A 14217-nucleotide genomic window follows, 5' to 3' on the forward strand; every position below is an offset into this window, starting at 1 on the left:
CAACCCAATCTTTTCCAAAGCCAAAACTCAATGCTATGCCAATGTTGTCATCAATGCAAGAAACTGAACCATGTATTCTAGTGTTGTGCAGTTTGAAAATCGTTATAGTCTTCATGTTCCAGAAGTATCAGCTGAATCATGGAGAACTAGGATTAAAACAGCTCAAGAACTCTGTATAAAAACAAACAGAGAAAAGAGCTGCATATTCAACAGCTCAAGAGCCACCATATATAGTAGCTGGAGATAAATGTCCTTTTCAGGCCAGGCTTTGTAAAAGGAAAAATGTGGATTATAAGAACTTCATGCCTCCATGACATTTAACATCAAACAATGGACTGAACACTAAGAGAGCAAAAAAAATACTGCCCTCTTCCAGGATGGACAAACAGTTCCATCTCTGCAGGTATGTAGTTATACCATTTTCTGATGTGGATAAGCCAAATTCTTGCAGACTACAAAAATCCTGGATCTTTCTAGCAGTACCACAGCTGCACTAGCCATGTGTCACCAATGAATTTATTTATTATAAATAAAAAACAATAAATATTTTATAACTTACTATTACAGCTTTCTGAAAATATACATCTATTTTAATATTCTCAAAAGTGAGTTCTGAGTTACACAATTATAGCCAAAAATATACAAAATTTTTTGATAACTGAAACTTTACCCTTTACAGTTGATGTTACTGCAGGGATTAATTAATGCTCAATTAATAATACCCTACTAGAGAGACTTTAGCAGTGTTTAAACAGAAATAAACTGAAACTAAAACAAATAATTTACTACTATTTAACAAATGGCAGTTCTCCAGAGAACTAGCTCCAGCCCTATTTATCAACTAAATTTTGGCTATTATTATGAGTAGTCATGTGAGATCTGAAGGGCCTCTGCAAAGTTTTCCTCCAGATCATCAAGTTCCCTGTTGGCTTCCAAATCACCATCACAAGTAATCAAGTTTGAAGTTGCCTCACATGAGGGTGAAGTGTCTGGGTCTTCTTCACATTTCACACCAGAGTGCAATTCTGTCCCAGCATCCATCGTTTCAGCGGCATCTTCTGAAAAGTCATCCTTGCTTTGTGTCTCCTTTGAACTTTCCCCGCACGCTGGTGATTCACATTCATTTGGTTCCTTTAACAGTAAGTCCACGGTCTCAAAGAATTCTTCACTTCTTGTAGCTTTTCTTTGCCTCTGACTGTCACTGGTAAACTCGAGCTCTTCCATTGTATCAAACTCCTGCAGATCCAGCGAGTCGCAGGCTTCCCAGTCCGTGTGGTTTTGCTCTGGGCCACTGCAGCCAAGATCCGCTTTCAGTACATCCAGCAAGTGCCGCATTTTGCTCTGGGGGGTGAAGGGAGAAAGAGGTGACGCTTCTCCAGCCCCACAACCCCGCCTGCCCAGAACTCACTTGCTATTGTAATTTTTTTTGGTGACTGTGCCCATCACTCATGGATTGCAGTAGATCAGGAGTCTGCAAGTCTCATTTATGGTGAGAAATGCTCCCCACTGAGCACTCCGGTTGGCTGCACTCGCAAATATACCAGCGTGTTTCCACTGTACTTTGGAAACATCACTGAGGTCATATGCAGAGAGGGAAAATATTATAGGGGCAGCACCTACCTCATCCAAACGGTGCTTATTTTCTTGTATATGACACTCAAACAGCTGTTCCAGAACTCTACAAAGGAACAATTAAAGGATTTATCAGGAAAAAAAAAAAATCTTTTAACCGATCTACATAAATGAACAACTTTAGTTTTTTATTTCTTAGCTGAATGTTTTAGTTACGCTGTGTCACAAAGAGGCCGGCCCGAGGCTGGTGTCCCGCCGGCCATGTGCTCAGCGGGCAGAGCTGGCATCGGGCAGCAGATGGTGACCATGGGATGATTTGTAGAGAAACCAACAACCTCTCAGGTGCACCATAGTGGCTGATATAAACAAGTGTAAATAAAGGGAAAGAATAAAATCCAGCTCCAGAAAAAAATTCAGAGACAAGTCCTCAGTCCCAAGAGCTCTCTTCCATTCCTTAAGCTGGATAAGGAAAAAACTTTCTGCACAGAGGAAGTGTTCTGTGACAACTACAGTACACAGTCACTAGCCCAGACTTCCAGAAGGTCAAGTGAATTTAATCTAGCTTATATGAGAAACTATAAAAAAAAAAAGTACAAGAAGGGTTTTAATAGAAGACACCATTATTGTAAAAAAGAACCAGAGGGAAACTGCTCCTGAAATTTCTCATTTCTAGCCTTGACATGAAGAGGAAAAAAAAAAAAAAAAGGGTGCACAGAATAGAAAAAGAGCTGGGAACATTATCAACACAGAGGAAGATCAGTGTATTATGCTGGAATTAGACTGTCTTGAAAATCGAGTTACAGAAATGGGTTAAAATTCTGTATCAGAAATACTGCAGTTTTTGTTTTGTTTTGCTATAAACAAAGATTTCTTTATCAGAACGAACTTGTACGGAAAACCATTTGGGACTATTACTCAAATACTTCAATTGAATCATAAGTTATTGTTTAATTATTGAAAAAAAATCTGATTTAGCAACTGGTGAACCTTTATCTGAAACAGTGTGTAATCCTGACAACCCATGTTGAAGATTGAGTTAATGTTGGAACAGGAACAAGGGCAGAAGGGAGATGGAGGATCTGTTGTATGAAAGGTCAGTAACTTGGTTTATTTAGCAAAACAGATATTGCAGTGTAAAATGATTACTTAGCATCACTCCACCCAGGCTTCCAGGTCAATTTCTAAGAGAGGCTTTATCTCATGGCACATAGGAACAGATCAAAGCAGATGACCAACAGGTCTTTCCTAGTTCTTCTTTCTTACATAAAGCAAAAAAAGAAAAGGAAGCAAAACAAAAGCAAGGGCTAACTGTGTATCTATATATTCTTAAAGCCAAAGAAATTACTACCAAACACTATTTCCCTTTCTTACAGAGTCCATGTGCTTCTGACACAGCATTACCAATTTGAAACCAACTGTAACCTACCTGTTTGAAAATAGCCCAAGGCTCAGGATTTCATTTGTTACATCTTCAATGAAAGCTAAATATAAAAGCTCTTCTTCTCTGCTGGGAGAAAAGAAAACCCAATGTTACATATTTTAAAACAGAGACACATATTACACAATGCAGTAGGTCCAACTACCCTTATGGGAAACGTCATTAAAAAGATTGTATAGTTCTTGGCTGCAGCTGCTATTTTCCCAAAAGGTAATTCTATCAGGACCAACTAAGCCTTTCCTTCAATTTGAATAATAGTAAAAAACGCTGTGTAACATGTCAGACTGTTAGAAAGGTCACTATGGTGCTTTGTGTTTATGTGAACTTTTTGTTGTGGTATAAATTAGCACAGAGATCCTGAGTGTGGAAATCAGCACATCTTGGAAAGCGTTCAGAACCTGCCTTGCACTCAAGAAGACGGAGTGCTGACTGGGAAGAAAGTGTAAAATTGCAGTTTGATGCTCTGAGTAAAGGCTTCCAAAGGAGCTTCTATAGAATCTGACGGCAGCTCAAAACTGCTAGTCCTCAATGGAAGTTCAGAAAAATATAAGTGGTTATTTGACAGCCTCTATTCCTTTCGAACATAACTCTTCGATGTACAAAATCCCTTGTTAGTGTGAGATGTGGCTTTCACCTCTTTGATCAAATTTCTCTCTATTTTAATACCTCTTAAAGCCTTGTTGATGCCAATTGCTCTAAATGGGAGACTCTCCAAAAGTTTGGAGTTCTGCTTGGAAAAAAGCAAGCAACCCCCCCACAAATAAAAGATTCCAGTGCTGTTTCTCTTTCATAGCATCTTTTTAAGTATCCCAAAGTATCCAATCATGCTCTATCACATCATCCTCCAGACCTAATAAACAGAAAATAAAAGATGGGATACATCTTGCATGGCTTTCATTATGGAAAATTTGTCATCCAGCCTGAAGATTGTCATTGTTCCATCTACAGTCAAGAAAGATATCTACAGCTGATACCTATATTACGTCCTTAAAGTTAGGCAAGAACAAGCCTGTCCTGAAGTCCAAAGAATTAAATGACTTTCCCAAGGTCACATAATAAAGCATTGGCAGTGTTTCTGAATATAACCCAAACCTCTTCTAATTCTCCTCAAATTTCAGAGCAGAAGTGTGGTAAGAATGCTCTTCAACTTGATATATTATCTTGCGAACAGCTGCTTCGGAGATTACAGACCAAAAAAAGAACTGGAAATGTTTAAAGTATAGCCACTGGACAAGAAGAAAAGTCTATCTTTCTTCCACAGTTATACTGAATTTTCTTCATTTTTAAAGTCACATAGAAATCTTTAAGTATCATCAAACAATTTATAGCCATGTCAATTCTACTGGAAATTGTGAACAACAGTTTATTCTCAGTCCATATTTACTGTTTCAAGTTCAGTTTTGAGGAACAGTTTCTAGTTTAATGTTGCAAACTAGCAGAAAAGTGGTGTAAGCATACTTACTCATGTTCTATAGTCCTCCTTGCTGAAGGTGGCTGAGAACACAACGATGTCTCTCTGATGAGAAGAAAATCAGAGGGTAGGAAAGAGAGCAACATTGTAAAAACCCTTTCTATTACCTTGCATCTCGTTTGGAAAAAACCCACCAGAACACTCCTAAACTCTGCTGCAGTAGCAAAAGACACTGCTTACACTGAAGCCTGAAAGACTGTGGTTCAAGAGTATTACACCACCTGAGTAGATGCAGCGCTCTCACACCTCAGAAGACCTCAGTGTTCCTTCAGACGCCATATGGACCTCTCCACTAGCCCTAAGAGTGCTTTTTTTTTTTTTTTAACTCAGAGTACAATTTTTTCCTCAGTTAAAAATGCCTTTGTATGAAAAGGCCAGAGAGCAAATCAGCAAGTCACACATGATACTTAGGTCAACAATGAGGAGAATCAGCTGGGAGCCCTTGGGTTCTGGCCTGATTTCCAACCCTGTTCTTGTGTTGTAGACAATATTCTGAATCTCAGTGTTACATTTTCAGAAAAAGATGTGGGAAATGCCTCTGGTCTGCAATTCTTGCAGATCATAGATTCAAAAGGCTGGATGTCTAGAGACCTCTTCTCCTGAAAGGAAATACCAATTGGAATACCAATCCAGTATTTAGTTGTAGTACTGTATGAGAAATATATAGTCTTGAAAGCTCAGATGTATGCTTGGATGTACAGAACTAACAGATTTATTAACGTGTCATCGCTCTCACTCCTGACAAAAATATTCATATATTTCAGAGCTCTCTTTCTTAACTGGCTTCCCAGTGGAACTTTATCATAAGTAATTAATGAATTTTGAAGTTGGGAAAGGACATTGATCTAAAAAGCCCAACCAAACAAGAGTCTTGTGAGAAGAGACTTATAAGTAGTGAAGGCTTATGGCCTAAGAAGCAGCTGTATAGAAAGCAATGTTACAATTATTCATTCCTGCTGTAAATCAGGCACCTTAGGAAGGAGTATGGAAAAGCAGCTGTGCCTCTCGCAGGCTTATCCACAGTGTATCTTCTATCTTCAGCCTACAATGCAGAGATAAGATATTTATTATCAGTTCAAACACACAGCATATTTTGCCCTTAAAATGAACCTAATAACTACCTGTGATGTAGTAGACCTAAAAATTTTATGTCTTCGAGACACATAGCAGGAAAGGGTCATCAGCTTTGACATCCGAAATTTTAGTCAGGGGCAACAGGAGATGTGGAACATTCCTCCTCTGACAAGAGTGTCAAAGATGGAATCTCTAAAAGCCAGAGGGAATTTTTTACAAGAGTAAAATTTGATATGCAAAACCAGGAACCAGCACTCTAAGTCACAACTCTTGAGCTGCCTACACAAAACTGATGGAAGGTAAAGTTGCTGACTACCTGCATTTTAAATCACAATGCTCTGAAAGGGTCCCTGTAAAGCTACCTGACTTACTGCTGTCACTTTCACAACAGCCAAACAAAAAGTCAGATATGAAAGTTTTGAAATGAAATCAGTTTTTCTTCAATGGAACTGGAATGAAGCCTTCTGAATAATCATTTAACCTTTTCTTAATGAGGTCAGCTGCAGATCTATATTAATTCAGGAGACCTCTCTTCTATTTTCAGTAAAGCTAGAAATACCCGTTGTCTCTCACCACTGTCCAATGAATAAAGCATAATTATTTGCCTTATTAAGCAAGAGATATGAAAAGTCTGACCCTGTAGCCTTTATTCAGGAAGAAAGTCCACAGGTATTCAATACTTCACTTATGTTTTACAGGGTGGTTTGTTTAAGGACTTGTCTGTATAGCGGCTACGAGATAAAGCACAAAGTAAGATCCTAACTTCTGTTCAAACTCTTCCATGCAAATATTAGTACAAAGATTTCAGCTCTTATGCCTGCTTCCCTCTACCTCCCAAAGATGCTGGTACTCTACTTCATCTTTAAAATTGAATAATCTTAAACCACCACACCCTAAGGCAATTTCTGAAAGACCAACCAACCAAAAAAATAAGTTCAACTGTCAGAAATACTTTGCAATTCAAATCAAAATGATGGATGTAAACATTTCTGAGATTATGACAAAAAACCACTAAGAGCTAGTAGAATTTGAAGTGGTGTGATTTTTCATTAAACCATTCCTGATACATTCAGCAAGACAGAGAACAAACAGTATCAAGGACAACTTCACCACTTGCTGGTTTGGGTGCTTCCTCAGAGGAAGAGACGCCTCTGTTTCAATTTTTCTGTTGAGGGCTTTTTGGAATATGTTATCCAATATAAAAATTAAGAAAAAAAATCCTTGAAAAAGAGATAGCTGCTTCTGCTGAAAAATAATGTACCAATTATCTATGTCTTTAACAGATATTTAAGTGACAGTGCACTTACAAAAAACGTTGGAAAAAAAAAATTGTAATATCCTAAGATCTTTTCACATGCCAAAGTATTTTTTCTTATTGTTTCCACTCATTCTTCAGAAACTCTCTCTCCTCTACAAAACTAATTCATCTTATGACAATAAAGAAAATGAAACTTAAATCAGCTGTATACTGCTGTGGCAGAGATGAAGTATATACTCCAAAATGATGGTGAAGGGTGTGGTAAGAGTAGCAGATGACTGATAGATGACGATTGTATTACCTTCAAGGTGATCTTCTGTTGTTCAGTCACAACTTTTATCTCAGGTGCTTTGTCTGCAGATGGAAAGCTAAAAAATTTAGACAGGTATTAGATTTCCAAGAAGGCTACTTTCAAAATACGCAGGATGAAAATACCAGTGCCACTGTGGAAATTTCCAATCAATCTGAACAGGACTTAGTACTAAAATGTCTTGGACAGTTTAGAAAATTTCTGCCAGACTTCCATTCACATAATAAAACTAAATTATAATTCATTTTGAAGGCTGAAAATAGTCATACAGAGGTGATCCAAATCCATTATTTGGCTTCATATTCAGAGGGGAATATGGATCTATTCAAAATAGAGAATGGAGATGATACTCTACATTGAAAGTGCACCAGGAAAATACGTGATCCACAGCCAGAAAATCCATAGCTGCAATATGGAGCCAAAGCTATCCTATCATAATTCCTGTCTTATGAAATATCCACTTTGTTCTAGGACAAAACCAGAGTTAGACATGCAGGCACTGAGGGCACAAAAGAGAAAAGATATCTCTTGACGAGCTGTCAGTAAAAACAAAACTGAGTCAAAACTGTTTAATTTGCTTAGAAGGAGTTCAACACAAAAGAAGGACAGCAATTCTGTATAAAATATTTCATGTAGGGTACGTTTGAAGACATTAAATTAAAATGATAAAAAGACAATGAAGAGCTGCATTTGAGAACTGAAAAAGGAAAACAAACCTTTGCATGATGTATTAATGAATTGGAAAGTATGAGATTACCGAGGGAACAGTAGGGAACTACCTGCATGCTTGTAGGGGTTAATTCTTTAGAAGACAGAAAGCACAACTATACACTAGAGAGAGCAAAGAAATGAGAGAGGGAGTGACTATCCCCAGCACATGTGAGATCTCACAGTTTGGATTTAGTGGCACTTTGTATTCAATCTGTAGAGATGAAAGCAGTTGCTCAAGTGAGAAGATGACAAAATGCGCCACTGAAAAATCACATTCTATTCTAGCTTTTGCCTAGGCCTATCTAGAATAATTTCAGAATAATTACTCTGGTTTTATACAAATGTAAATGAGAGTGAAACATGTTGCTTTTATGAAGACGCTGTTATGATGACATCTAAATTCCACAGTTTGAAAATAAAGTTTTATGAAAATAAAGTTTTAATCTCTGTACCTGATCACATCAGTCTGTGTTTGAGCCTCCACACGCTGCTTGTAGCGATTTTTCTTTTTCTTTCGAGCAGGAGTGTAATACCTGTACTCTGACAGGGAAGATTTAGCATCTGATATTAAGGTGCGTGGAGTAAAAGGTTTTCGGCTATGAGTGAAAAATTCGGCGTGCCTGTCTAGAAGATCCCCACTGTGTACTTTGGAGTTGCTTCCTTGACATCTCTGGGATTGACTAACGCTCACAAAACTATCAGTGGAACCACTGGATGAAAGTCCAGAACGTTTTCTTGGTGTACGTGATGTACTGACACTTGAGTTGGATGCGTTAGATGTATTCCGAGAACCTTTCCTGGTGTATTTTATTGGACTGGAGTGAACCAAGCCGTGCTCCCCATAAGGAGACAGTGCTCTTGATAGGTAGTAGTGTGCCTGCTGAGCGCAGCGGAAGAGATCATCTTTGTCTTCTGCTTCCATGAAACTCTGGAGAAAAATAAAACAAGATTTGATTGCTTTGCAAGTCACCAGCTTTGCTCAAGGTGGCACTTCCAGCTGTTACTGTTACCAACCTGGAGGTATTTTCTATGTAAAAACTTCCCATTTTGTAAAATCAAACTAATTTCAGAGCAGCCCTAGTGCTAACACATTTTAAAATCTAGTCATTGGAAATAAAAGAGTAATGAGAAAATGGTTTACTTCAGTGGCAAAACATGGTGCTTTGTCACAAAATATTGATGGCTGTATCAAACCAGGAGTTTCAATCATTTTAGTCCAGAGGCTCAATACATTTTTAAAAGTCAAAGAATCATTGCATTCAAGCCAATTACTTCAGCTGGGTATGCTCTGTTCATACCACCCGGGCAAGGTAAAGGAGATATTATCTGTAATTATCCTACTGACTAGTTCATAGTATGTTCTCTTCAAGCGTGGAGTTGTTTCCTCTCTCTCCAAACCCTATTAGATTCGAAGTGTATCACACACCGGCTATCTTTATATTCTCTAAGGGGCATCGCTCACTGATTCAACTTAGACCAACATGGAAAATACTGTAATGTGATTTGAGACACAGAACAAGAAAACTGTAACTAACAGTTTATTCCCTGTATGACCTTTTTCTTCCTGAAGGTGGGAGATGCACATCTCTGGTAGGGCTGTACAAACACAGGATGATACCTTGTGTAATGGCATCTTGCCCTATGAGAAATGTCCTAATTGCTTGGATAATACAAACAATCCTAATGTCCTCCAGCAGACGCGGTTGGGTTTCTATCCTCTTCTCCTTTGCGTTTCTCAACCCAGCAGGTACATAGGCAGCTGTGGAACTTTCCCTCTAACACCACAGAAAGCCAATAGTGCAAGTAGTTAGCTTACTGCAGTTAAACCGGACAGATAACAACGTGCTGAGTTTATGAACAGATATACTAGATTTCAGGTGATGGTAGAGAAATGGTATTACTACTCCTGCTTCTTAACTGTTCAACACATTAGAGTTTAAAAATGTACTTCCGTTCTCAGAAGCAAACTCGTATTCAATGTTACTTTAAGAGGAAGCAGTTAAAAGGCTACTAGTTAGACAAAAAACTAAGAGACAAATCAGTAGTACGTGGTTGTGTGGCTAAGGTAAGATGTAGGCAGTGTGTGGTTCAGACTAGAATTATGGTCAGCTAACTCACTCCTCACCAAGTCTATTTTATATGTAGGTTGAAGTCCAAGTGTGTCAACTTTACTTTAGTAAGAACACCTAACTGCAGCTTTCAGTAACCATCTATTTGGTATAGGATCTAAGCAATAAACGTCACTGATGTGGAGGACAACCAAAACAAATGGGAAACCTTAGAGCAAAAGCTCATCTATGCATCTCTTCCTTTTCATTAGAGATCTGTAACATTATTTTTAAGTCTTGAGTCAGTTAAAGTTAGGTAAATGAAGCAATGCAACAAACATTAAGAGTGGTTAATACAGAGGAAGCCAACTACACAGAGACTAGTGATGACCATGAACATAAATATGTCTTATGGAAGGTGATGGGGAATTTCCCAACACATTCAATTTTAGAAGGATTAAGTCTTATCAGAAATGTCATGTTAATGCAAAAGATAAGAAAACAGTTGATAATCTAAAAATCAAAATTTGATAACTATGTCTATCATTGAGAAAGGTTAAAGAATGAATTCTTTGGAAAGACCATGCTATTTTTTCTGCTTTCCGGAAAAAAAAAAAACCACCAACAACCAAGCACTTAAAAATTCAACATTACTCCTGAATCATATTATGACACTGTGACAAAGACAAGATAGAAACACAACTAAATCTAAGTGACATTTTAAGGGTTTTTTTGAGAAAAAACAATTCAATAGAAAGAAATTCTATTTCTGTCCTGGAGAGAATTTTGAAAAATTTGCAAGTTCAAAGCATAAATACATGGACAGGGGATGTGCACTAGTAAACATGCTTTACGATGTGTCTGAAAAGTTAGGAAGCATCTTAGCAAGACAGCTGTTGTATATTCTTTTCCTATCTGGGATACAGACAACCACTGAATATTCTGTCAGTCAGCGAAAGGTATGTACAACATTCTACGATCCCTAAGGACAGCAATATTGCAGATTTAGAAGATTAAATGAGAAGCCTAAAAGCAATCATAATTTTGTATAAATGAATTTATTTCATCCACACGTATAGCTATTTATACAATTCAATTGCGTTACACAGAACTGTATGATGGAGAAGAGGTGACTCACTGTGTGTGCACCTCCCAGAGACGCTGCCTGCACTGAGGTCCTGCAGCAGCGAGGGACACAAGCTGAGGACAGTGTCATTCTGGAAAATTTCACTGCCACACTGTGCAATCAGTATAATATAAGGCAAAAGAACAAAATAAAACAGCACCTGAGAAAACCCAATTAAAAATCAAGGGCTAACAAACCCAAATTAATTCAGTTCATTTTTAACTAACTACTCAGACTTCTTAAAATAATGATTTTACTGTAGGAAACACCTAAGAAGAAAATTCAGTTTCTGAGGCCAAGTAGGGACCAGACTTTTAACAAACATCAAGTTTAGGTTCAGATAGGCTAACACGGAGATTAACTTGTTAATGTACCTCCACCATCTGAACAAATAACAGGAAGACAAAGAGAGACTTGTGCAGGTCATAAAGCTCTGCAGTGAAAAAAGGGAGAAAGGGATTTACATATATATTCCTTTCATCTCTTTATTATGCTTTTATCAAACAAGAAAAACAACTATTAAGTAGACACATTACTGAAGTCACTGAAGGAACAGCTGCCTTATGGAAAGCCTGAGAAAGAGTGGATCCGGTATGACATGACTCAAACAAGTGCTGCGATAGGCATTTGTTTATGACATACTGCCCAAGCTGCCAGCTGAAAACATCCAGATTCACCCAGCCGCCCATCCTGATCTTTTAATTTATCCACGTGGAAATTATTTTGAGAAGCTGAAGCATGGATTCTGTGGATTTCCAGTGGTGCTTCATTGCCTAAGCACAACATAAATCTGGAGAAAATCCTCAGGAACACTTTAGCTTTTTGAAAATAATCGATGATTAAGATGTGGATTGAAGGCTGGATGTCTGATTTTCCCTAGCACTGCAGTGGACTGAATGCCAACAAAAGCAGCAAAATCAACTGTGAAAGAAAGTACCTGTGGGGATTCAGCAAGATAATTAATACTTGTGAGACTTTAGAATTCTCCAACTGGGGAAGGTGGGGTAGGAAATTTAAAACAACCACCACCACCAAAAAAACCCCAAACCAACCAACCAACCAAAAAAAAACCCCCGAAACAAACAAAACCAAAACAACAGACTTGGAAATCCTTGTACATTTGCAGATAGTTTACCATCAGTATTAAGTCACAGAACACACTGCTATTATACCATTTATTTCCTTCACAACAATTTCGCACAAAATTTTTCTCCCAAATCAGTAAGACCTACCTATACTATGCCAGTATCTCACAACATTTATAGTTGCTGATTCCTAAAGCAAAGAGGGTTTTTTTCAGCTAGCTAAGCCAAAATAAGCCCTTCTTGATGGTGTCTCATGTGAGTCCACTTTATTTTACTACTACAGCATAATTAAATGCTGAACTGATAACATGCAGTAACAATGCCAAAAAAAAAAGCCTGTGTTAGCAAGCCGTGTAACAAGGCTTACCAGTGCGATTGTTTGCATATAAAGTAGTTGCAGTGGTAGCGCAGCACTAGAGAAAACAGATAAGACTGGAAAGTTTCAGAATCCACCTATATAGTTGTTTTGAAAAGCTAATTCCATACCCTTCAGTATGTATTATAAACAGCTTAATTTTTCTTGTATATTTTTTACTCTCATGGTTTACAACAATTCATGGAGCTCCAATATAAATCAGATTGTAGAAGCATTTGTGAACATATTATGACTGCTTCTCTGCAATATACTAAATAATAAGTAAAAAAATACTGACTGATATTAGCCAATTACACAAGTACACTTCATGAAAACCACATGTTCTGTTCATTGGAATCAGTTGAATTGATCCTAGAACAAGACAAACATACAGTGTAAACACCGCAATATCCTAAATTTAAGAATTTCTTATTTATGAGGAAGCTTAGGGCAGTTCTTTTTTTCTCCTAAACTGAATATCATAAGTAGAACTGACCACATTGCTAACATAGTGTCTAGATAGTAGAACTGCATCAAAGCCGTATTTGCATCAGTCTTCAGATGTACCCATTCAAGTACTGAGGAATAAGAATGTCTTTGGAAGCCCTTATCCTGAGATAAACTTTTACTGCCCAAACAGGTGGGCAGTTCAGCCTTCGGATACACAAAGAAACAATATTAGGAACACGGAACTATGTTGGTGACTTCAAAAAAAATGTGAAGGAGTGTCAGAGAATGCTGTCTGTCTTCCATTTGTCATTAAGCTTTCAGAAAATTATTTGTACACCTGTGTTGGTATAGGCAATTAACTGCAAGCAGGTATGTTCATTTTCTTCTCTAACCTGTATGTTTAAAACCATCAGATGTTCAGCTGGGGAAAAAAAAAAAGACAAAACCACGCCTATAAATATGCAGTAACACACTGATTGGAAGACTTTTAGCTCTATCCTTCATACAGTTAAAAAAAAAATTATTCCACAGAGGTACCATGGCTTTGGACATTAGCACCATCAGGAGGTGTCAAGAATCTTGACACCTACCTTTTTTACTAATATATCTTCCTAGTCTATTGATTCAACCAACAGTAATTTGTTTTGAAACATATACATTTACTCAGTGATATATTTCAGCAATAATAACCCTCTTGAAAAGGTTTCATAAATTACATATTTATGCTTCAATTTTGTTAGTCAAAAATTGTGGTAAATGGAATATTATAATACTTGCAGTAAGCTTGTATGGAGAGGACTCCTGAATGTTCATGGACTCTGTGTAAGAGAAAATTCAGTAAAAACAGATCAAAGCATAAGGCTGTCATCTGATGGGCAAGAGACCTAACATAAAGAATCCAGAATTCTAAGTTACTCTTACTTTCTAAAAGAAGTTTAGCTTCTGAACTCAAAACCCACTGAGGTGCCAGCTGCCTTATAAAAAACAAGCTTCGAAAAGAAAACTTGTTAAATCTATTTTTACATAAAAGGTCCAAGGACACTTCTCACTGGGGTCACTGAAGTTACACCAAGATGAACTTAAGTCTTGAAATTAACTTCTTCTTGTATGAAAAGGTCTTCCAATAGAATAGTCCATCTGCCGTCATAAAATGAGATCACAGAGACATTTTATGAACTGCACTGGCAAGACATAGAAGCTTCAATTTCATAATAAAGGAGTGTCTGATTCTTTTAACTTGAGACAGCCACTTTAACCTTGCTGTAAGCGGGCTGAGCACCTGCTCTGTGCTGCCTGCACAAAGGTCTCCTGTAGTAAGT

The 14217-nt window shown here is 37.6% G+C and overlaps 1 protein-coding gene across 4 annotated transcripts in view; it reads right to left on the reverse strand.

Annotated features, from left to right (window-relative positions):
- Window positions 1-526: 526 nt before the first annotated feature.
- Window positions 527-14217, reverse strand: part of SPATA7 (spermatogenesis associated 7) — a 44814-nt gene continuing 31123 nt past the window's right edge. Inside the window, exons 6-12 of one of the 4 annotated variants that reach the window (XM_065635569.1) lie at window positions 8287-8762; window positions 7115-7181; window positions 5453-5523; window positions 4473-4526; window positions 2999-3079; window positions 1621-1678; window positions 527-1341 (exon numbers count right to left, since the gene is read on the reverse strand). In XM_065635569.1, coding sequence (XP_065491641.1) covers window positions 859-1341; window positions 1621-1678; window positions 2999-3079; window positions 4473-4526; window positions 5453-5523; window positions 7115-7181; window positions 8287-8762 — 1290 coding nt within the window. In that variant the 3' untranslated portion in view covers window positions 527-858. The remainder of the gene's footprint in view (window positions 1342-1620; window positions 1679-2998; window positions 3080-4472; window positions 4527-5452; window positions 5524-7114; window positions 7182-8286; window positions 8763-14217) is intronic. The other 3 variants (XM_065635565.1, XM_065635566.1, XM_065635570.1) reach the window with 3 other exon arrangements.

Source organism: Caloenas nicobarica, chromosome 5 (assembly GCF_036013445.1).
Source record: "Caloenas nicobarica isolate bCalNic1 chromosome 5, bCalNic1.hap1, whole genome shotgun sequence".
NCBI classification, from domain to species: Eukaryota; Metazoa; Chordata; class Aves; order Columbiformes; family Columbidae; genus Caloenas; species Caloenas nicobarica.